At 46.4% G+C, this 24428-nt stretch overlaps 1 protein-coding gene across 2 annotated transcripts in view; it reads left to right on the top strand.

Annotated features, from left to right (window-relative positions):
• Window positions 1-24428, top strand: part of unc5cb (unc-5 netrin receptor Cb) — a 183699-nt gene that overhangs the window by 88796 nt on the left and 70475 nt on the right. For both annotated transcript variants that reach the window (XM_090234782.1, XM_090234781.1), the window contains exons 2-3: window positions 7702-7938; window positions 21912-22055. In XM_090234782.1, coding sequence (XP_090090908.1) covers window positions 7702-7938; window positions 21912-22055 — 381 coding nt within the window. The remainder of the gene's footprint in view (window positions 1-7701; window positions 7939-21911; window positions 22056-24428) is intronic.

Genomic DNA, 24428 nt, shown 5'->3' with positions numbered 1-24428 from the left:
TGCAGGTTTTCCTACTTACAAAGTATGTAGAGGTCTGTACATTTTTATCATATGTACACTTCAACTGTGAGAGACGGAATCTAAAACAAAAATCCAGAAAATCACATTGTATGATTTTTAAGTAATTAATTTCCATTTTATTGCATGACATAAGTATTTGATACATAAGCAAAGCAGAACTTAATATTTGGTTCAGAAACCTTTGTTTGCAATTACAGAGATCATACGTTTCCTGTAGTTCTTGACCAGGTTTGCACACACTGCAGCAGGGATTTTGGCCCACTCCTCCATCCAGACCTTCTCCAGATCCTTTAGGTTTCGGGGCTGTCGCTGGGCAATACGGACTTTCAGCTCCCTCCAAACATTTTCTATTGGGTTCACGTCTGGAGACTGGCTAGGCCACTCCAAGACCTTGAGATGCTTCTTACGGAGCCACTCCTTAGTTGCCCTGGCTGTGTGTTTCGGGTCGTTGTCATGCTGGAAGACCCAGCCACGACCCATCTTCAATGCTCTTACTGAGGAAAGGTGGTTGTTGGCCAAGATCTCGCGATGCATGGCCCCATCCATCCTCCCCTCAATACGGTGCAGTCATCCTGTCCCCTTTGCAGAAAAGCATGATGATCCACCTCCATGCTTCACGGTTGGGATTTGTGTTCTTGGGGTTGTACTCATCCTTCTTCTTCCACCAAACACGCCGAGTGGAGTTTAGACCAAAAAGCTATATTTTTGTCTCATCAGACCACATGACCTTCTCCCATTTCTCCTCTGGATCATCCAGATGGTCATTGGCAAACTTCAGATGGGCCTGGACATGCGCTGGCTTGAGCAGGGGGACCTTGCGTGCGCTGCAGGATTTTAATCCATGACGGCGTAGTGTGTTACTAATGGTTTTCTTTGAGACTGTGGTCCCAGCTCTCTTCAGGTCATTGACCAGGTCCTGCCGTGTAGTTCTGGGCTGATCCCTCACCTTCCTCATGATCATTGATGCCCCATGAGGTGAGATCTTGCATGGAGCCCCAGACCGAGGGTGATTGACCGTCATCTTGAACTTCTTCCATTTTCTAATAATTGTGCCAACAGTTGTTGCCTTCTCACCAAGCTGCTTGCCTATTGTCCTGTAGCCCATCCCAGCCTTGTGCAGGTCTACAGTTTTATCCCTGATGTCCTTACACAGCTCTCTGGTCTTGGCCATTGTGGAGAGGTTGGAGTCTGTTTGATTGAGTGTGTGGACAGGTGTCTTTTATACAGGTAACGAGTTTAAACAGGTGCAGTTAATACAGGTAATGAGTGGAGAACAGGAAGGCTTCTTAAAGAAAAACTAACAGGTCTGTGAGAGATGGAATTCTTACTGGTTGGTAGGTAATCAAATACTTATGTCATGCAATAAAATGCAAATTAATTACTTAAAAATCATACAATGTGATTTTCTGGATTTTAGATTCCGTCTCTCACAGTTGAAGTGTACCTATGATAAAAATGACAGACCTCTACATGCTTTGTAAGTAGGAAAACCTGCAAAATCGGCAGTGTATCAAATACTTGTTCTCCCCACTGTATGTTCATTCATTGTCCTCCAAAACACACATACTATTTCGTTTTTATTCCTTACAGTGCACTCTACGTTGTGTGGGATGTGCGAGTTTCAAGTTAATATTCAAGTAATATTAATTTGGGGTCTTGAAATATTCAGTAATACGACGCACAATACAAATGAGAAAAACTCTCCAATTATGGAACAAAATAGCATTTGAATTAAAGTGCTGCTAGGAGATAGTTTATAAAAATTTAAACAGTATAAAATATGGAAGCAATTTAAAATATCAGATTAAAATCTTTGGAAAAGCTTGGGGAAATCTATATTGCATATAAAACAGTTCAGACATATAGCTTATTAAATAAATGATTACAGGAAAGTAATAATTCTAAACAAAACAACAGTTTCCAAGCATAATGAGTATGCCAATAAGTTATACAGTCATTTAGAAATATGCAACACCATCAGAGACAGCCAAAATGGTGGTTACAGGCGATTAGCTAGCTGTTGTTTGGAGTTGAAAGTCTAGCTACAGTTTCTTTCCCTTTCCTGTCAAAGTTGAATTCTTCTCTGTCTGAGAGTTGTGTTTCCTGTCTCGCACGTCCAGCGCAACTGTTTTCTGGTGGGAGCCTCAGTGTCAGCTGTAACGCTGTAGCCTGGAGGCGTAACAGGGTGCAGTCTGGCTCTCAGATCACCGTGGTGATAGCAGTCCATCCCACTGGGCCTCCATCCCCATCAAAGCACCAAGGTCAGGCGACAGCGTCAACGGGAACGCTCCCCCAGAATGAGGTCCCGTAGACGGGGAGGGGGGCTACGCATTGGGCTGGCCCCCTCACTCCCCAACTCCCACCGAGCACAATGCTAGGCTAGTACTATATAGCGGAAACAAATTTAGCCCACTGTATTGATATAGCCGTGCTGCAACATTATAGACTTGAGTGTGAGGACAACTTACCCCGTACGCTGTTGGTGCCTTGGAGCAGCGAGGGAGAGATAGAAAAAGGAATAGAGAGGGGGAAGGAGAGAGCGGGACAGATAGAAAAGGAGAAGGAGAGAGTGGGACAGATAGAAAAGGAGAAGGAGAGAGCGGGACAGATAGAAAAGGGGATAGAGAGGGGGAAGGAGAGAGCGGGACAGATAGAAAAGGGGATAGAGAGGGGGAAGGAGAGAGCGGGACAGATAGAAAAGGGGATAGAGAGGGGGAAGGAGAGAGCGGGACAGATAGAAAAGGGGAAGGAGAGAGCGGGACAGATAGAAAAGGGGAAGGAGAGAGCGGGACAGATAGAAAAGGGGAAGGAAAGAGCGGGACAGATAGAAGAGGGGATAGAGAGGGAGAAGGAGAGAGCGGGACAGATAGAAAAGGGGAAGGAGAGGGCGGGACAGATAGAAAAGGGGATATAGAGGGGGAAGGAGAGAGCGGGACAGATAGAAAAGGGGAAGGAGAGGGCGGGACAGATAGAAAAGGGGATAGAGAGGGAGAAGGAGAGAGCGGGACAGATAGAAAAGGGGATAGAGAGGGGGAAGGAGAGAGCGGGACAGATAGAAAAGGGGATAGAGAGGGGGAAGGAGAGAGCGGGACAGATAGAAAAGGGGAAGGAGAGAGCGGGACAGATAGAAAAGGGGAAGGAGAGAGCGGGACAGATAGAAAAGGGGAAGGAGAGGGCGGGACAGATAGAAAAGGGGATAGAGAGGGGGAAGGAGAGAGCGGGACAGATAGAAAAGGGGATAGAGAGGGGGAAGGAGAGAGCGTGAGAGATAGAAAAGGGGATAGAGAGGGAGAAGGAGAGAGCGGGAGAGATAGAAAAGGGGATAGAGAGGGGGAAGGAGAGAGTGGGACAGATAGAAAAGGGGATAGAGAGGGGGAACGAGAGAGCGGGACAGATAGAAAAGGGGAAGGCGAGAGCGGGACAGATAGAAAAGGGGAAGGAGAGAGCGGGACAGATAGAAGAGGGGGAAGGAGAGAGCGGGACAGATAGAAAAGGGGATAGAGAGGGGGAAGGAGAGAGCGGGACAGATAGAAAAGGGGAAGGAGAGGGCAGGACAGATAGAAAAGGGGATAGACAGGGGGAAGGAGAGAGCGGGACAGATAGAAAAGGGGATAGAGAGGGGGAAGGAGAGAGCGGGACAGATAGAAAAGGGGATAGAGAGGGGGAAGGAGAGAGCGGGACAGATAGAAAAGGGGAAGGAGAGGGCGGGACAGATAGAAAAGGGGAAGGAGAGAGCGGGAGAGATAGAAAAGGGGAAGGAGAGGGCGGGACAGATAGAAAAGGGGAAGGAGAGAGCGGGAGAGATAGAAAAGGGGAAGGAGAGAGCGGGAGAGATAGAAAAGGGGATAGAGAGGGAGAAGGAGAGAGAGGGAGAGATAGAAAAGGGGGTAGAGAGGGGGATGGAGAGAGCGTGAGAGATAGAAAAGGGGATAGAGAGGGAGAAGGAGAGAGCAAGAGAGATGGTAGAGAGGGGGATGGAGAGAGCGGGACAGATAGAAAAGGGGAAGGAGAGAGCGGGACAGATAGAAAAGGGGAAGGAGAGGGCGGGACGGATAGAGAGGGGGAAGGAGAGAGCGGGACAGATAGAAAAGGGGAAGGAGAGGGCGGGATGGATAGAGAGGGGGAAGGAGAGAGCGGGACAGATAGAAGAGGGGATAGAGAGGGAGAAGGAGAGAGCGGGACAGATAGAAAAGGGGAAGGAGAGAGCGGGACAGATAGAAGAGGGGATAGAGAGGGGGAAGGAGAGAGCGGGACAGATAGAAAAGGGGAAGGAGAGAGCGGGACAGATAGAAAAGGGGAAGGAGAGAGCGGGACAGATAGAAAAGGTTTAGAGAGGGGGATGGAGAGAGCGTGAGAGATAGAAAAGGGGATAGAGAGGGAGAAGGAGAGAGCGGGACAGATAGAAAAGGGGAAGGAGAGGGCGGGACGGATAGAAAAGGGGAAGGAGAGAGCGGGACAGATAGAAAAGGGGAAGGAGAGGGCGGGACGGATAGAAAAGGGGATAGAGAGGGGGAAGGAGAGAGCGGGACAGATAGAAAAGGGGATAGAGAGGGAGAAGGAGAGAGCGGGACAGATAGAAAAGGGGATAGAGAGGGGGAAGGAGAGGGCGGGACGGATAGAAAAGGGGAAGGAGAGAGCGGGACAGATAGAAAAGGGGAAGGAGAGGGCGGGACGGATAGAAAAGGGGATAGAGAGGGGGAAGGAGAGAGCGGGACAGATAGAAAAGGGGATAGAGAGGGAGAAGGAGAGAGCGGGACAGATAGAAAAGGGGATAGAGAGGGGGAAGGAGAGAGCGGGACAGATAGAAAAGGGGAAGGAGAGAGCGGGACAGATAGAAAAGGGGAAGGAGAGAGTGGGACAGATAGAAGAGGGGGAAGGAGAGCGGGACAGACAGAAAAGGGGATAGAGAGGGGGAAGGAGAGAGCGGGACAGATAGAAAAGGGGATAGAGAGGGGGAAGGAGAGAGCGGGACAGATAGAAAAGGGGAAGGAGAGAGCGGGACAGATAGAAAAGGGGAAGGAGAGAGTGGGACAGATAGAAGAGGGGGAAGGAGAGCGGGACAGATAGAAAAGGGGATAGAGAGGGGGAAGGAGAGAGTGGGACAGATAGAAAAGGGGATAGAGAGGGCGGGACAGATAGAAAAGGGGATAGAGAGGGAGAAGGAGAGAGCGGGAGAGATAGAAAAGGGGATAGAGAGGGGGAAGGAGAGAAGGGGATAGAGAGGGGGAAGGAGAGAGCGGGAGAGATAGAAAAGGGGATAGAGAGGGGGAAGGAGAGAGCGGGAGAGATAGAAAAGGGGATAGAGAGGGGGAAGGAGAGAACGGGAGAGATAGAAAAGGGGGTAGAGAGGGGGAAGGAGAGAGATCTGGAGAATATCTGGAGAAGATAGTGCTGTTACTCTGAGCTTGTTGTTGCTCTATATTCTATTGACTAGACAGCGAGGGCCCGGCAGATTGGGTAAGAGTCGGGGTCTTTCATTTTGTCATGTGGTTTCTTTTTGCACTGGAGGGCTGGTTTCATTCCCTTATATTCATTATTTCTTGCGCTTTGCAAGTTTTTGAATTTGAGAGTTTTGTGTGTGTGTGTGTGTGTGTGTGTGTGTGTGTGTGTGTGTGTGCGCGCGCGCGCAACAACATTGGATGCTAGTTTCTGATCTCCCAACCCCACAGTCAGACACAGTGGGAAAAGAGAGGGAGCGAGGGAACAAAAGAGATGGAGAGATAGTAGGAATGAAGTGTGAAAGGAGGCTATAACAGAGTCTTTAATGACTTTCCTGGCTTTTCTTCCACTGTTCCTGTGTCAGGGTCCTTGGGCCTGGGTATAGAGTGGGCCATGGCCCTGATGGAAAATAGTGACTGCCCTTGTGTAGTTAGTTATAAGCCGTTAAAATAAATATGGAAATGAATGAACCCATCACTCAGCACAGCTCTTCTCTCCTGCCTGTCAGGCTGAGTGCTGACTACTCAATCCATCCACACACACCTGTGAGGAAAAGAGGTCACAGCTAGGGGTTAGAGGTCACTCAGGGTTTACTGCTACTCCTCAATTAGCACCAGATCAAGAGCTGAGGAGAGCGAGGAGTGATTTAGCGCCTTCGGTGATGAAAAGCAGACGCACTGCTCTGGACACAATCACACACACACACAAACACACACACACACACACACACACACACTAACCTGGTCACATGGATGATTGAAGGCTCCTCCAGCCTTTATTTTCTGAGCGATCAGCTGCAATCTGTGGTTGAGAGAGGGAGGAGATAACATTTGGACATTAGCTAGAAGAGACAGATAGATATCCACACAGGCACTATTTACTACTCAGACTGCAGCAGCGTCTGTCAGGGGGACCTGGCAGCGGCTGTCAGACAACAAGGCTCCAGCATGTCCGCACACCAGAGAGAGAGAGAGAGAGAAGAGAGATTAAGGGACAGCGAAGAATTACTGATGACGCTGATAAACCTTTATGCCATCCCTCTCTCTCTCTCTCTCTCTCTCTCTCTCTCTCTCTCTCTCTGTCTCTGTCTCTGTCTCTGTCTATCTCTATCTCTATCTCTATCTCTGTCTCCGTATCTCTCTCGCTCTGTCTCTGTCTCTCTCTATCTCTGTCTCCGTATCTCTCTCTCGCTCTGTCTCTCTCTCTCTCTATCTCTGTCTCCGTATCTCTCTCTCTCTCTCTCTCTCTCTCTCTCTCTATCTCTGTCTCCGTATCTCTCTCTCGCTCTCTATAATTGATGTCGACCGGTTCAATGGTAAGAATAGAACAGTTCTGGAGGTAATAAATTGAGAATTGGCTTCATCTCTCTCTCTTTAAAGAGTCGGTAACTTAGCCAGAGTTTGTGTGTGTGTGTGCTCTCCTGTGTGTGCGTGCGCGTGTGCGCTCCCCTGCATGTGTCATTTAAGACAGTATGAGATGAAAGACAGGTGTAATAACAGGGAGGCGTATATCTGTCTGCAGCTGAACTATCCCAGGAATGGACTAAACGGGGCCAAAAGCCTGGGGTCGTCGTCGTAAGATCGGCTGTGTGTGTGAGAGAACGTTTAGCCTGGCCTCCTCCTCCCTCTCAACCCATGAACTCTGGTTCTCATTTTCTCTCTCCCTTCCCATTCCCTGGCAGTAGAGTCAGCATTAGCTGCATGTGGTTAGGCCAGCCAGGCCGGTCCTTAAATCCTGTCTGCCTGGGAGGAATCCCAGAAACTTCCTGGGCTTTAAAATGCACTTGTGTAAACATTCCAGACTATCAAATATAGGGATAGATAGGGATGCCACAGTGTGCAGAGTGGTATACAATAATCCCATGCAAAGATGATGGTAATAACACACTGTTGCCTTGTTATATGTCCACCTCTCCCTCTCCCTTATTCCTCTCTCTCTCTCTCTCTCTCTCTCTCTCTCTCTAACCCTCTATCCTCCCTCTATCCTCCCTCTTTCCACTACTCCCTCCCTCCCTCTCTCCTTCTCTCTCTCTCTCTCTCTCTCTCTCTCTCTCTCTCTCTCTCTCTCTCTCTCTCTCTCTCTCTCTCTCTCTCTCTCTCTCTAACCCTCTATCCTCCCTCTTTCCACTACTCCCTCCCTCCCTCTCTCCTTCTCTCGCTCTCTCTCTCTCTCTCTCTCTCTCTCTCTCTCTCTCTTCTACTCACTTCTCTCTCTCCCTCCCTCCTCTATTTTTCTCTGCAGTGAGAGATGATGATGACTACATGGGATTGGGTGATCTCCCAGAGACCTTCCCCTCGGACCCCCCGGAGCCCCTCCCAGTGTTCCTGATGGAGCCCGAGGAGGCGTACATCGTCAAGAACAAACCTGTCAATCTCTACTGCAAGGCCACGCCCGCCACACAGATCTACTTCAAGTGTAACAGCGAGTGGGTCCACCAGAAAGAACACACAGTGGAGGAGAGGGTGGACGAGAACTCTGGTCAGTGAAACTACCAGTTTGAATGTGTGTCTCGTGTGCTTATCTGGGTTAGAATATGTGTGTGTGTCCTGTGGACAACATTTTCCCAACCCAGGGGTGGGAGTGGAAGGTCTAGCGGGTAGTAATCAACCGGGACCAAACCTTTATCCATGAACAAAATATCAACATGGCTGAGGTCAAACAGATGAGACACACACACACACACACACACACACACACACACACACACACACACACACACACACACACACACACACACACACACACACACACACACACACACACACACACACACACACACACACACACCCTCACATACACACACACAGACACACACAGACACACACACACACACACACACACACCCACAAACAAATTCACACCCTACGGTTACTCAGTTCTTTCAGAAAATCAAGTAAATTAATTATTCATTATAATCCCTCATAGAAAACACACACACACACACACACCTCACTGACACACACACACACACACACACACACACACACACACACACACACACACACCCTCACTGACACACACCCTCACTGACACACACCCTCACTGACACACACACAGACACACACACACACACACACACACACACAGACACAACCACGCATAATGAGGACAGGATTTTTGTAGCATAGAGAGACAGCCTTGTTAAACTCAAAGAGATGCTATTGTATAACAGAAGCCTATAAGGCCACAGTAGCCCTGTGACATACATACACACTACTGCATAAGCTGAGGCTCTGTCTGAGAGAGTCCAAACTGGATCATTAAGACTGACACATAACAGAGACGGAGACGGAAACTAGTGTCTCTCTCTCTCTCTCTCTCTCTCTCCCGTCTCTCTTTCTTCTCTCTCTCTCTTCTCTCTTTCTTCTCCCTCTCTCTCTCTCACTCACTCTCTCTCTCTTTTCTCTCTTTCTTCTCTCTCTCTCTCTTTTCTCTCCTTCTCTCCTTCTCTCTCTCTCTTTTCTCTCTTTTCTCTCTCTCTCTCTCTCTCTCTCTCTCTGTCCTTATCTCCACTCTTTCCCTTTTCTTCTCTCTTGACTGTTTCTCTGTACATCGGTCAGTATCATTATCAGAGTTACAGAGACAGTGAGAATCAGGTTTGATGCTAAACCCATATGTCTGACGCGACTCCTCCACACCCTCACCCCCACCCTCACCTTCACCCCCGCCCCGCAGCAGCCGGACACATGGTTCATACACACACCCTGGACAGGACATGTCGAAGACATCAGACCAAGTGTGTGTGTGAGCAAAGCAACCATGCAGACTGTCTGTTGTAGTCTACTGCTTCGGGCTCCACAGCCATTACAAACAGCAGCCATCGGCTGATTGGCTGCATTCAGCTGCCGATGGGGGAAATGCACTTCTTTCTGTAGCCAACAGGTAGCAATCACACAGCATTTACCCTCTTTAATCGCAGGGCTCAGAGACACACACATCCCTGCACTCACTGGATCACACCTACACATAATAACATCCCTGCAACAGCACTCACAGACACTCTGTTCCCCCTCTGTCATGTGCATACACACACATACTGTCTTAAAGTAAACTGAAACCAGGGTTGAACATACCTATTCTAAATCACACACCACACACACGTAGAGCTACCGGTGCAGAACAACAAATAGTCAGAGAACTTTTCATTTTGACATAAAAAAACACTCGTCCACAACGTGGGTGGTGGGAACAGACAAAGTACAGGATTGCCAGACAGGGTGAAGTATGGTGGGTGACGCCGCTACGCTGCACTGCTCACCCGGGCCGCCGTGGTTACCACGAAGGCCTGTCTGAAACCACCTGGAAACGTGCTGGAAAAACGGGGCTCTGGTACGGCGCTTCAAGACTCCGAACCGTCTCGGTTCCTGCTTTGCCATTGGACCCGGGCTCTGTCCCTGGCTAAGCCCTGTGCTGTGACTGGTGTGTAACAGACACCCAACGTAAATAACTATATGCGCTCAACTGAAACTGTGCCAGCTCAACGCCACACATCCAAAGTCCTTGGGAGATGTGAAGGGCGAGTGGAGCGGGCTAGTGTTAGCCTGAAGCTCCTAGTCACAACCCACCACCAAGGCGGCAGCTATTGCAAGGTTATCATGCACTCGGATTAGGCAGGAGTGTATCCCGGCAGCTGTAGCTGCCACTGAGCAGCCTGCAAGGAGCCACTCTGCTCACCCCGAATGTGGAGGAGGCTATAAAAGGTGCCCTAAACAGTCTGCCTAGCGACACCCTGGTTGGCTTACCGCGACCAGAGGGAGCCCCTAAAGTATGCGGTCATCCCTACCCTGCTATACGGTGCGAAAATCCTGGACCACATACTGTGTTACAACAAACCCTGTCCACAGGATGGCCATCCCTGACCCACTAGGATGAGATCTGCAGGTCACGGATCGGCCTGTTCTGCCATCTCCGGACCCACACCACAACCCAGACCCCGTGATACCTGGCCGTGAAACACACTCAACTGCAAGGGATCTCAAGGGAAGTGTGTGTGTGTGTGTGTGTGTGTGTGTGTGTGTGTGTGTGTGTGTGTGTGTGTGTGTGTGTGTGTGTGTGTGTGTGTGTGTGTGTGTAGTGTTTAGTCCTCCTTCATGTAGAGGTTGAATAGTGAATCCCAGAGTGGAGAGGCTGTTTCTAATTGAAGTCTACTGCTTTGGGCTCCACAGCCATTACAAACAGCAGCCATCGGCTGATTGGCTGCATTCAGCTGCCGATGGGGGAAAGGCACTTCTTTCTGTAGCCAACAGGTAGCAATCACACAGCATTTACCCTCTTTAATCGCATGGCTCAGAGACACACACATCCCTGCACTCACTGGATCACACCTACACATAATCACATCCCTGCACCTGCACTCACAGACACTCTGTTCCCCCTCTGTCATGTGCATACACACACATACTGTCTTAAAGTAAACTGAAACCAGGGTTGAACATACCTATTCTAAATCACACACCACACACACGTAGAGCTACCGGTGCAGAACAACAAATAGTCAGAGAACTTTTCATTTTGACATAAAAAAACACTCGTCCACAACGTGGGTGGTGGGAACAGACAAAGTACAGGATTGCCAGACAGGGTGAAGTATGGTGGGTGACGCCGCTACGCTGCACTGCTCACCCGGGCCGCCGTGGTTACCACGAAGGCCTGTCTGAAACCACCTGGAAACGTGCTGGAAAAACGGGGCTCTGGTACGGCGCTTCAAGACTCCGAACCGTCTCGGTTCCTGCTTTGCCATTGGACCCGGGCTCTGTCCCTGGCTAAGCCCTGTGCTGTGACTGGTGTGTAACAGACACCCAACGTAAATAACTATATGCGCTCAACTGAAACTGTGCCAGCTCAACGCCACACATCCAAAGTCCTTGGGAGATGTGAAGGGCGAGTGGAGCGGGCTAGTGTTAGCCTGAAGCTCCTAGTCACAACCCACCACCAAGGCGGCAGCTATTGCAAGGTTATCATGCACTCGGATTAGGCAGGAGTGTATCCCGGCAGCTGTAGCTGCCACTGAGCAGCCTGCAAGGAGCCACTCTGCTCACCCCGAATGTGGAGGAGGCTATAAAAGGTGCCCTAAACAGTCTGCCTAGCGACACCCTGGTTGGCTTACCGCGACCAGAGGGAGCCCCTAAAGTATGCGGTCATCCCTACCCTGCTATACGGTGCGAAAATCCTGGACCACATACTGTGTTACAACAAACCCTGTCCACAGGATGGCCATCCCTGACCCACTAGGATGAGATCTGCAGGTCACGGATCGGCCTGTTCTGCCATCTCCGGACCCACACCACAACCCAGACCCCGTGATACCTGGCCGTGAAACACACTCAACTGCAAGGGATCTCAAGGGAAGTGTGTGTGTGTGTGTGTGTGTGTGTGTGTGTGTGTGTGTGTGTGTGTGTGTGTGTGTGTGTGTGTGTGTGTGTGTGTGTGTGTGTGTGTGTGTGTGTGTGTGTGTGTGTGTGTGTAGTGTTTAGTCCTCCTTCATGTAGAGGTTGAATAGTGAATCCCAGAGTGGAGAGGCTGTTTCTAATTGAAGTCTACTGCTTTGGGCTCCACAGCCATTACAAACAGCAGCCATCGGCTGATTGGCTGCATTCAGCTGCCGATGGGGGAAAGGCACTTCTTTCTGTAGCCAACAGGTAGCAATCACACAGCATTTACCCTCTTTAATCGCATGGCTCAGAGACACACACATCCCTGCACTCACTGGATCACACCTACACATAATCACATCCCTGCACCTGCACTCACAGACACTCTGTTCCCCCTCTGTCATGTGCATACACACACATACTGTCTTAAAGTAAACTGAAACCAGGGTTGAACATACCTCTTCTAAATCACACACGTAGAGCTACTATATATACCCGTGTAGATATGAAAAAAAGAAACTGTCATCTTGACATGAGGCTGTAGGATTTTGAGCTGTTGTGAAGGAAAGTTTTGCGTTGACAAAGAAGAGGTTGCCATCGTGGCACAAAGATTGTCTGGTAAAAGGAAACCAACCCACACACATGCAACCACACACATGCAACCAGACACATACGGCCACACACATACAACCGCACACATATGGCGGCAGGTAGCCTAGTGGTTAGGGCATTGGGACAGTAACCGTAAGGTTGCTGGATCGAATCCCCGAGCTGACAAGGTACAAATCTGTCGTTCTGCCCCTGAACAAGGAAGTTAACCCACTGTTCCTAAGCTGTCATTGTAAATAAGAATTTGTTCTTAACTGACACACTCATACAACCACAACCATACACTGCATTCCCTGCACCAAAGCCCACAGGCTGTGCACATACATTCTCTCGCTCTACAACATGACAGTAGATTAGAGGAGAGAGGGGGGGATTGAGAGGGGGTGATGGAGAGAGAGACTGCTAGGGAAAAAGATGGAGAGAGGGACTGAGTTGGGAGAGAGCGACGATAAAGAGAGAGCGATGGAGAGAGACGGAGAGAGTTCTGGAAAGAGGGAGAGAGCGAGTGAAGGAGAGAGTGAAGGAGAAACAGGGTGTGTTGTTGTTGTCAGTCAGACAGCAGGCTCCAGCCAAAGCATTTCTGTCTCTATCTCAGTGTAGAAATAGAGGCAGCTGGCCTGCTGCTGCTGCTGCTGCTGCCTCTCCTTCCTACCCAGACTGAGGAACAGCATCATTAGTGCTGTGCTCCACCATGGCCCTGCTGTAGAAGACGTGCGGCGCTGCCTCACTAGAGGAACACCCACGCTAGAACTGCACCATTCATCTCACCTCTCAAACGCTGGCAGGGAGTAAACTATACTGTTGTTTTTGTGTCCTTACCAAATCTTGATTTACGTCATGCTCGGATTTGAGTTTGATTGATAGATTTAGTTCAGGGGGTTAGGCTAGTATAACATTTTAAACAGGGTTTTTCTGCGCCCCGAAGACGAGGATGAAATCTATTTCAATTTCATCGAATAAAAACTATAGCTGCCTACAGATGTACTATCTTAACGCTGCAGCAACAGGAAATGCAAATTATTATGTGCGTTTTCGATTAATAGATATTTTTGTACGGGTTGATACATTCTTTTGTTGTCAAGTCTGAAATGTTTAAGTGGAAATTACAACCTTTCGAAGCTTTTTTAAACCTTGAGTACACTACAGGTTGAGAGGCGGGCCTGTGCTGATCTCCAAGCTCTAGTCTCCAATGAGCTGTAGGCATCGATCTGAACAAATGAGCCCAGAGTTAATCATATGTATGAGCAGCGTAGCTGTGTAAGACACACTGGAGACACACAGCTCACCATCCATCCTGTAAGAGTTATGTCTGGTAGCATCAAACAGGAGCGGTGCTCTTCATTTGGGGGCCCCCAACCCTCACAGGGCCTGCTGCTCCAGCAGCCTGCATGCCAGCGAGTGATCAATAAAAGGAGCTAGCGTTAATGATGGCATTAATAATGAATCATCTCCATCGGTCCATCCAGAGTCCCATGCCAGCTATCGTTTAATGGGACAGATTGGAGAATCATTTTGTGTCAAACTAATGGACAGTCAGAGGGTGTGTGGGAGAGGGGGTAGCGACATCTCAGGCCACTGATCACTGTAGAGATATCAGTTGCAGTGGCTTGTTTGCGTGCCTTCTGTTCCCAGAAGTATATTTCAGCCCTGTGTGTAGTCAGTACTGTAATGATACCATATCACATTTTACAATACATAGTAAATGTGGTTAGTAGTTCTAGCTAAGTAAATGTATGATGTCAGGGTATGAGGTCACTATCTGATCTCCGAGCCTAACTGTTAATCTCGCCCCCTGATCTCAGTCGCGTCTGATGTCACTAGAAAGATGAGGCATAGAGCTTGCTTTAGTAGTGGTCACAATGATTCACAAAGGAGACAGATAAGCAGCTTCCCGTTTGCATATCACATTGTCCTTTGGATATCACATTGTCCTTTGGATATCACATTGTCCTTTGAATATCACATTGTCCTTTGGATATCACATTGTCCTTTGGATATCACATTGTCCTTTGCATATCACATTGTCCTTTGAATATCACATTATCCTTTGGATATCACATTGTCCTTTGGATATCACATTGTCCTTTGGATATCACATTGTCCTTTGGATATCACATTGTCCTTTGGATATCACATTGTCCTTTGGATATCACATTGTCCTTTGGATATCACATTGTCCTTTGGATATCACATTGTCCTTTGGATATCACATTGTCCTTTGGATATCACATTATCCTTTGGATATCACATTATCCTTTGGATATCACATTATCCTTTGGATATCACATTGTCCTTTGGATATCACATTATCCTTTGGATATCACATTGTCCTTTGGATATCACATTATCCTTTGGATATCACATTATCCTTTGGATATCACATTATCCTTTGGATATCACATTGAGAATACAGTATTTAAATATACAGTATTTAAATACATAGAATTGCAGGAATGTGGCTTCCAGACCAGAGCCCAGGATGTAAATGTATGTGCATGGTGTATGTATAGACAGTATATGGACAGTATATGGACAGTATATGGACAGTATATAGACAGTATATAGACAGTATATGGACAGTATATAGACAGTATATGGACAGTATATGGACAGTATATAGACAGTATATAGACAGTATATGGACAGTATATGGACAGTATATAGACAGTATATGGACAGTATATGGACAGTATATGGACAGTATATGGACAGTATATAGACAGTATATAGACAGTATATAGACAGTATATAGACAGTATATAGACAGTATATGGACAGTATATGGACAGTATATAGACAGTATATAGACAGTATATGGACAGTATATGGACAGTATATAGACAGTATATGGACAGTATATGGACAGTATATGGACAGTATATAGACAGTATATGGACAGTATATAGACAGTATATGGACAGTATATAGACAGTATATGGACAGTATATGGACAGTATATAGACAGTATATAGACAGTATATGGACAGTATATAGACAGTATATGGACAGTATATGGACAGTATATGGACAGTATATAGACAGTATATAGACAGTATATGGACAGTATATAGACAGTATATGGACAGTATATAGACAGTATATGAATAGAAAAGGTGTGTACAATAGTAGTTATGTAGGATGAGCCTTGGCTAGAATACAGTATGTACAGTGCCTTGCGAAAGTATTCGGCCCCCTTGAACTTTGCAAAATTATTCAGCCCCCTTGAGTTAATACTTTGTAGCGCCACCTTTTGCTGCGATTACAGCTGTAAGTCGCTTGGGGTATGTCTCTATCAGTTTTGCACATCGAGAGACTGACATTTTTTCCCATTCCTCCTTGCAAAACAGCTCGAGCTCAGTGAGGTTGGATGGAGAGCATTTGTGAACAGCAGTTTTCAGTTCTTTCCACAGATTCTCGATTGGATTCAGGTCTGGACTTTGACTTGGCCATTCTAACACCTGGATATGTTTATTTTTGAACCATTCCATTGTAGATTTTGCTTTATGTTTTGGATCATTGTCTTGTTGGAAGACAAATCTCCGTCCCAGTCTCAGGTCTTTTGCAGACTCCATCAGGTTTTCTTCCAGAATGGTCCTGTATTTGGCTCCATCCATCTTCCCATTCATTTTTAACCATCTTCCCTGTCCCTGCTGAAGAAAAGCAGGCCCAAACCATGATGCTGCCACCACCATGTTTGACAGTGGGGATGGTGTGTTCAGCTGTGTTACTTTTACGCCAAACATAAAGTTTTGCATTGTTGCCAAAAAGTTCAATTTTGGTTTCATCTGACCAGAGCACCTTCTTCCACATGTTTGGTGTGTCTCCCAGGTGGCTTGTGGCAAACTTTAAACTACACTTTTTATGGATATCTTTAAGAAATGGCTTTCTTCTTGCCACTCTTCCATAAAGGCCAGATTTGTGCAATATACGACTGATTGTTGTCCTATGGACAGAGTCTCCCACCTCAGCTGTAGATCTCTGCAGTTCATCCAGAGTGATCATGGGCCTCTTAGCTGCATCTCTGATCAGTCCTCTCCTTGTATGAGCTGAAAGTTTAGAGGGACGGCCAGGTCTTGGTAGATTTGCAGTGGTCTGATACTCCTTCCATTTCAATATTATTGCTTGCACAGTGCTCCTTGGGATGTTTAAAGCTTGGGAAATCTTTTTCTATCCAAATCCGGCTTTAAACTTCTTCACAACAGTATCTCGGACCTGCCGGGTGTGTTCCTTGTTCTTCATGATGCTCTCTGCGCTTTTGACGGACCTCTGAGATTATCACAGTGCAGGTGCATTTATACGGAGACTTGATTACACACAGGTGGATTGTATTTATCATCATTAGTCATTTAGGTCAACATTGGATCATTCAGAGATCCTCACTGAACTTCTGGAGAGAGTTTGCTGCACTGAAAGTAAAGGGGCTGAATAATTTTGCACGCCCAATTTTTCAGTTTTTGATTTGTTAAAAAAGTTTGAAATATCCAATAAATGTCGTTCCACTTCATGACTGTGTCCCACTTGTTGTTGATTCTTCACAAAAAAATACAATTTTATATCTTTGTTTGAAGCCTGAAATGTGGCAAAAGGTCGCAAAGTTCAAGGGGGCCGAATACTTTTGCAAGGCACTGTACATATAAAGTGGGTAAAACAGGATGCACATGTACATAGGGCAGCATTCTCTAAGGTTCAGGGTTGAGTACCGGGTGGTAGCCGGCTATCTTGTTGACTGGACATGGTGATTGCTGTAAAGACGAGTCCAGTATGTCAGTCTATTCTGACTCAGCGCTACAATTCCTGATTGTCTTGACTGGACATGGCGAATTGACGTAGATATGTCGGTGTCTTTACTTACTCAGTCTAAATATCAACATATGGATGCCGCCTGTTCTGTGTGGACACTAAAGCCTTCCTCAGAGGCAGGCACTACTGGGTTCTTACATACTACTTATTCTGCCACACTTTCCGGCCATGGAGAATACGGGCCCTTTTTATAGTTACCCCTATTGATTTCCACTCTGCTACTCTGTGTGATATTCTCCCAACTTCCTGACCCGTGACCCATCTCTCTAAATCTCTGTACAGTAGCTCTCTCTCTCTCTCTCTCTCTCTCTCTCTCTCTCTCTCTCTCTCTCTCTCTCTCTCTCTCTCTCTCTCTCTCTCTCTCTCTCTCTCATTCCCACACACACAGAAACTCACAGACGTCGGCACCCACTGGCACATACACACACATTCAAATGCACACGCAAAGGCTCGTACACGCTCCTGTACACACACGCAGGCACACACCTGTGCGTGCACACACACACACCTAAAGAGAGGTTCAAGGACTCACAAAGGCACGTTCACACACACACGCCGTATTTGCTGCCAGAATGGCGGTAGCTTTGCCTCTCTCTCTGCCTGCCTGTCGGCCCACAGTGTAAATGTTGTATGAGTGCTAAGCTGTTGTGTACGACGTCAGTGTGCTGGGTGTCTGTGTGTCTGTACAAAGAGACTCCTAAAGCTCCTGAACCTGAAGGAATCAGCCATGTGTTTTCCTCTTCTCTCTCCTCTCTCCTCCTCTTCATTTAGAGGCTACCCGTACGCTCCGGAGAAAAAGAGTTGAGAAAACAGAGAGGTGCACAGCTCAGGAGGATTCTTACAGTAATGGATGGGAGTGTATGGGGAAATAGGGCACCGTAAAAGTCCAATTAATAGCCCGGCCATTATTTGCTTAAATCATTGAACACAACAGTTGCTGATTAGAGACAGGCTTCTATTTGAGCCAGGCCTCTATTTCTTTAATGCACATAGCATTTGCATAGTCATTTGCATAGTTAATTGTTGAATTCCAGCATTCACTTCCAGCATTTTTAATAAATTTCTTCATTTCCTGCACTAATGTGTTATCATTCATACACTGTGTCACGTTTCTTTTGTCTTTCGAGAAAAAAAAACATTTTCCTTGACAATAATTATTCTCCTATCTGTACTCCCAAATTTGTTGACTGTTTTTGTGCTTGGCAGTTAGCTAGCAGTTCTCAGCTGTTAGCAGCTAATGTCTAACAGTTTCTTACTGGCGATAGAAACGGACGATTGCCACAATATTTTGAGCCATTACTGAATAATTGAATGTAACAAATCAAACATCAAACCTTTGTAAACAATTAATGGTCATTCATGGTAACCTCGTAAACAAGTAATTTACTCTCTGTAACGGCCGTTGTTGGTGGAAGAAGAGGAGGACCAATGCGCAGCGTGGTAAGTGTCCATATTGATCATTTATTATCATAAACACAAAACAAAATAACGAGAACGAAAAAGTCCTGAACGGTGAATACAAAAACACTGAACAGAAAATAATCAACCCACAACTCAAAGGGTGAAACCAGGCTACCTAAGTATGGTTCTCAATCAGGGACAACGATTGACAGCTGCCTCTGATTGAGAACCATAGCAGGCCAAACACAGAAATACCAAATCATAGAAAAAGGAACATAGACAACCCACCCGACTCACACCCTGACCATACTAAAACATAACATAAACATAACAACAGAACTAAGGTCAGAACACGCATTTATTTGAAACGTGTTAAAAGGGACAGGTGGCTATTTGAACCTCTGCGTTACATTCAAGTTTTACGGTAGTTATCATAGGGGATAAAACCCACCAAACATCTACCTATCAAATGACCCTACCTTACGCTCCTCTAGTCTCTAACCGAATTCAGTGGAGAGTGGTGGGGTTGGCTGTTAACCCCAGCTCAACATGTTTGTTAGGAGAAGAGAGTTTGACAGGGAGGTGTAGAGGGCACATGAGGTGAGGCCAGAGGGGAGATGGGAGGAGAGGAGGCAGAGGAGCAGTTTGCATGGTGGATTATAAAGTGACTCTCTGGCTCAGTCTGCTCTCTCTGCCCCCAACCTTATTACAACACAGCTCTACTCTCTCTCTCTCTCAATTATAAGGGTTTTATTGGCATGGGAAACATATGTTAACATTGCCAAAGCAAGTGAAGTAAATAATAAACAAAAGTGAAATAAACAATGAAAATGAACAGTAAACATTACACCCACAATAGTTCCAAAAGAATAAAGACATTTCAAATGTCAAATGATGTGCAAATAGTTAAAGTACAGAAGGGAAAATACATGAACATAGATATGGGTTGTATTTACACTGGTGTTTGTTTTTCACTGGTTGCCCTTTTCTGGTGACAACAGGTCAAAATATTGCTGCTGTGATATGGCACTGTGGTATTTCACCCAATAGATATGGGAGTTTATCAACATTTGGTTTGTTTTCGAATTCTTTGTGTGTCTGTGTATTCTGAGGGAAATGTGTGTCTCTAATATGGTCATATTAGGAGGAGGTTAGGAAGCGCAGCTCAGTTTTCACCTCATTTTGTGGGCAGTGTGCACATAGCCTGTCTTCTCTTGAGAGCCAGGTCTGCCTACGGCGGCCTTTCTCAATAGCAAGGCTATGCTCACTGAGTCTGTACATAGTCAAAGCTTTCCTTAAGTTTGGGTCAGTCACAGTGGCCAGGTATTTTGCCACTGTGTATTCTCTGTTTTGGGCCAAATAGCATTCTAGTTTGCTCTGTTTTTTTTGTACATTCTTTCCAATGTGTCAAGTAATTATCTTTTTGTTTTCTCATGATTTGGTTGGGTCTAATTGTGTTGCTGTCCTGAGGCTCTATGGGGTTTGTTTGTGAACAGAGCCCCAGGACCAGCTTGCATAGGGGACTCTTCTCCAGGTTCATCTCTCTGTAGGTGATGGCTTTGTTATGGAAGGTTTGGGAATCGCTTCCTTTTAGATGGTTGTAGAATTGAACAGCTCTTTTCTGGATTTTGATCATTAATGGGTATCGGCCTGATTCTGCCCTGCATTTTTTTTTATTTTTACGTTGTACACAGAGGATATTATACACCAAATTTGTCTCAATTTGGTGTTTGTCCTATTTTGTGAATTCTTGGTTGGTGAGCGGACCCCAGACCTCACAACCATGAAGGGCAATGGGTTCGATAACTGATTCAAGTATTTTTAGCCAGATCCTAATTGGTATGTCGAATTAGGCCGAGGTATGTATAGTTTCTTGTGTGCTCTGGGGCAAAGGTGTCTAGATGGAATTTCTATTTCTGGTCCTGGCAACTGGACCTTTTTTGGAACACCATTATTTTTGTCTTACTGAGATTTACTGTCAGGGACCAGGTCTGACAGAATCTGTGCAGAATATCTATGTGCTGCTGTAGACCCTCCTTGATTAGGGACAGAAGCACCAGATCAGCAGCAAATACTAGACATTTGACTTCAGATTCTCTCTCTCCCTCTCTCTCTCTCTTTGTCTCTCTCTCTCTCTCTGTCTCTCTCCCCAACACTGTGGATCAATAGTTCTGTTAGCTAAAGTTTATACGGCAGACTGTCAACTGCATTGTTTGTTATTTATGGTGTATGGCTGTTGCCATAGGACTCCTCTCTATCTGTCTATAGATAGATTGCTGTGTGTATTGAATGTTTGTGCTGCTAAGTTTCTCCTGTCAGAGAACTGTCAGATCCTCCACCTCCATTCTGTCTAATCCTCTCAGTAATACATTAGAAGATAAAAGGATGAGGGGCTGAGAAACCAAAGAATCATCCATGAATACTCAGTGCCAAGCAGCCTGGCACTTCCAGCTATACACACACGCGCGATCACACGCACAAACGCACGCACACACGCACACACACACACACACACACACACACACACACAGTACACACAGCATTATCCCAGTAATCTGAGCTGAAGGGGCAGCTGTGCAGTGGGTAGAGGGGTTTGTTTCAGGGCTGATTTGTTTGTTTGGGCCCTGGCACCCAGATGAGCAGTAATCAGAGGAGTTAGCAAACAGGATTGTGTTAGCCATGACGCTGATCAGACTGCTAGGCTTCCTCCCCCCACAGGCCCATGCACAGCCCCGGACCTGAACAACTCAATCCCACTGCAACTCACCACAATATGGGCCAGGCTAACTCCCACAGCACAGAGCACACAGGGATACCCATTGCCAAACAGCCGCCAGAAGCAGCCGTCTTGACAGTGGACTGATTTTGAGATGCGATGCAATGGATCATTTAACTGTATTAATATTAAATGGAGGAGCGGTGTTGTGGTTTGTGGCCTTTTGAATTGGTACATCTGTATCTGTTTGGATCTGGTATTAGTGTCATCCTCTTCTTTCCTCTCTTTTCCTTTCCCAGATGTGAAAGGTTACCATTGACAACCTCTTAATGAAGCTTTAGATTGTGCTGCTGGCACACTCGCCTCTCAGGCCCATGCTCAGGGAGGGCAACATTCATTTCACTTGATTAAGCTATTATTTCCCTCAAATTGCTTTGGCTCCGTCTTCTGAATTTCCCCTCTCTCTACCCAAGGCTAGTGTTGGTTCTACCTCTGCATACTGTAGATCCGGTGTACTGACTCTCTCTCCCTCTCCCCCTCTCACCCCTCCACAGGCTTGGTGGTGCGAGAAGCCAGTATTGAGATCACAAGGCAGCAAGTGGAGGAGTTGTTTGGGCCAGAGGACTTCTGGTGTCAGTGTGTAGCCTGGAGCTCTGCAGGGACCACCAAGAGCCGCAAGGCCCACGTCCGCATCGCCTGTAAGTACCCATGAACCCTTCACCCATATCCCCTTTGTAACCCCTCAACTCTGTCCCCATACTGGGACCCATTCCTGTCCCCATCCCTTGTCCTGACAGTCAAAGAAGCCACTGAGAGTTCAGATACATTCTCATGCATGTACAACAGAAACAGTTTGTCAGGCAGTCAAGAAAGGGCTCTCACAACTAATGGCCCTTAAAACAGCCCATAAACTCCAGTCACATTCTGTATAAATGGAGAGAAACAGAGACAGGGAGGGTTGTATACATGAAGTAGAAAGGATAAAATACATGTTTCTGCCAACGTTTCCGTTGATTTGTTGGTGGTCCTCAAATTCCCTTTTCTTATGTTAGTAATTTGACTGGCAAGTATACCAAATATAAACAAGTCTTTCAGCAACAACACGCTTATTTCCTCACCCGTGCTTAAACCATTTTTATTTCACCCGAAGGATGTGGCAATCAAAACATGAAGGGAAGTGGAAACTCTAAGGCAGAGTGAGAGAGAGAACTGAGTATTTGTATGTCTTTCGGTTGTTGAGTGATCAATTTACTTTTTACACATCTTTCCCCGCTTTATCTTCTCTGAGCCACAGGGCTTCAATCTTCAGAACCCTATGCATTTCTGACTTCCGCCTATGTTGTGTCCAGTCTTTCTTTTTCCCTAATAGAGTGACAGAGGTCTCTCGGACACCAACCTGGTCTCATAGACTAGACGTAACATAGTAAATGTACATCTCAGACACTCAAATTAGTATGATATGTTACATTGGGTATGGTTACATAAGACAGAAGGTTACTTAAGGAAAAAACGGAAGAGGGAAGGTCGGGGTGGAAGGGTAGGCGTATCACGCCATATAACGAATCTTATCACGGACACCTTTAGCATTTTAGCTAACTAGCAACTTTGCAACTACTTACTTCTTTTGAGCTACTTTACAACTACTTAGCATGTTACTAACCTTTCCCTTAACCCTAACCTTAACCCTTTAACCTAAATCTTCACCCCTAACCTAGCCAACGTTAGCCACCCAGCTAACGGTAGCAACAACAAATAGAAATGTGTTGTTATGATACATATTGCAAATACGTAACATACTGTACGAATTGCAATTCGTAACATATCATGTGAATTGTAATTCATAACGAAATGGGCGATGGACATACACAAATGAATACATACTATACGAAATGTAACATATCATACTAAATGTAGGGAGACAGATTTACATGTACTCTTTTACGATTACGCCTGAATCCAGTTTGGGGACACTTAGTGCTTCGATGTCCATTGTGACGGGTGTCAGAGGGCCCGCAACTAAAGCCTTTCAGGGACCCTGTCAGGATAACACACAACTAGGTTTCTGAGAAAGAACTGAGCTTGTACCTCTGTTACTACTCATCAGTTAAGACTGCCTATACAGTCCTACTAAAGTCACAAGCCTGGGCCCATTGCACATAGCTTCAAGGCCAGTTCAGTTGCTCTCATCTTACCAGCTCTGTCTTCCACCTTACTTTAGCCGTAGGCTACCTGTGTTGGTATGCCAGGCCAGGCCAGCCACTGACTGATGGAGTAGTCCCCTGCAGTCTCTCCACAGAGTTCCCCCGTTGCTCTCCACCTCTACCTCTACCTCCACATCATTAGCTGTTCCACCTCCACCTCTACTTCCACCTTCAGCTCCACCTATGGGTGGACTTAGTGATTCAGAGGCCCCCTGCAGGGGCCAGTCTGAGTTTCTTGTAAGCTAGCCTCGTCGACAACCAGGCTCCCCTAATACGGGTAAGCCTGGGGAAGTTCACAGCAGAGAAATAGCTAAGTAGGTAAATCAGTGACATCTCGCTACACGTCAAACCAATCAAATGGCGTTTTTTGGGCGCAGCTCCAATAGTGCTCACTATATTAGTGTCGTATGTGCAACAGTGCACCAACATATATTGAAAAACAGAAAAATACCTCAAATATTTTTTTACCATGGAATTACCTGTATACCTTTTATGTGCAAATTCCCGATTCACTTCTATATATCTTTCGGGCCAGTACCGGGTTACTTTCAGACGAGTCCTGTAGAGAAAAATGGAGAACACCATTGTGTTCGTGAGAGTCTCATATTTCCTTAGAGGGGTCATATTCATTTTGTAGGCCAAACCATTTGGACACTACAGACGTGTTCGTGAGAGAACCATTTTCGAGACAGTCTGACAAACACCCCTGACTGTACTGTAGCTCTGTACTGTAGCTCTGTACTGTAGCTCTGTACTGTAGCTCTGTACTGTAGCTCTGCCCTCTGCAGATGCAGTGCATTGAGCCCATGCCGACAGATATCTCGAGCTTAAACAGACAGATTTTGATGGGGATTTTTTTGTATTCATTTA

This window comes from Oncorhynchus mykiss, chromosome 5 (genome assembly GCF_057628025.1).
Source record: "Oncorhynchus mykiss isolate SJ-2025 chromosome 5, ASM5762802v1, whole genome shotgun sequence".
NCBI lineage: Eukaryota > Metazoa > Chordata > Actinopteri > Salmoniformes > Salmonidae > Oncorhynchus > Oncorhynchus mykiss.
This window is presented reverse-complemented; position numbering and strand designations above follow the sequence as displayed.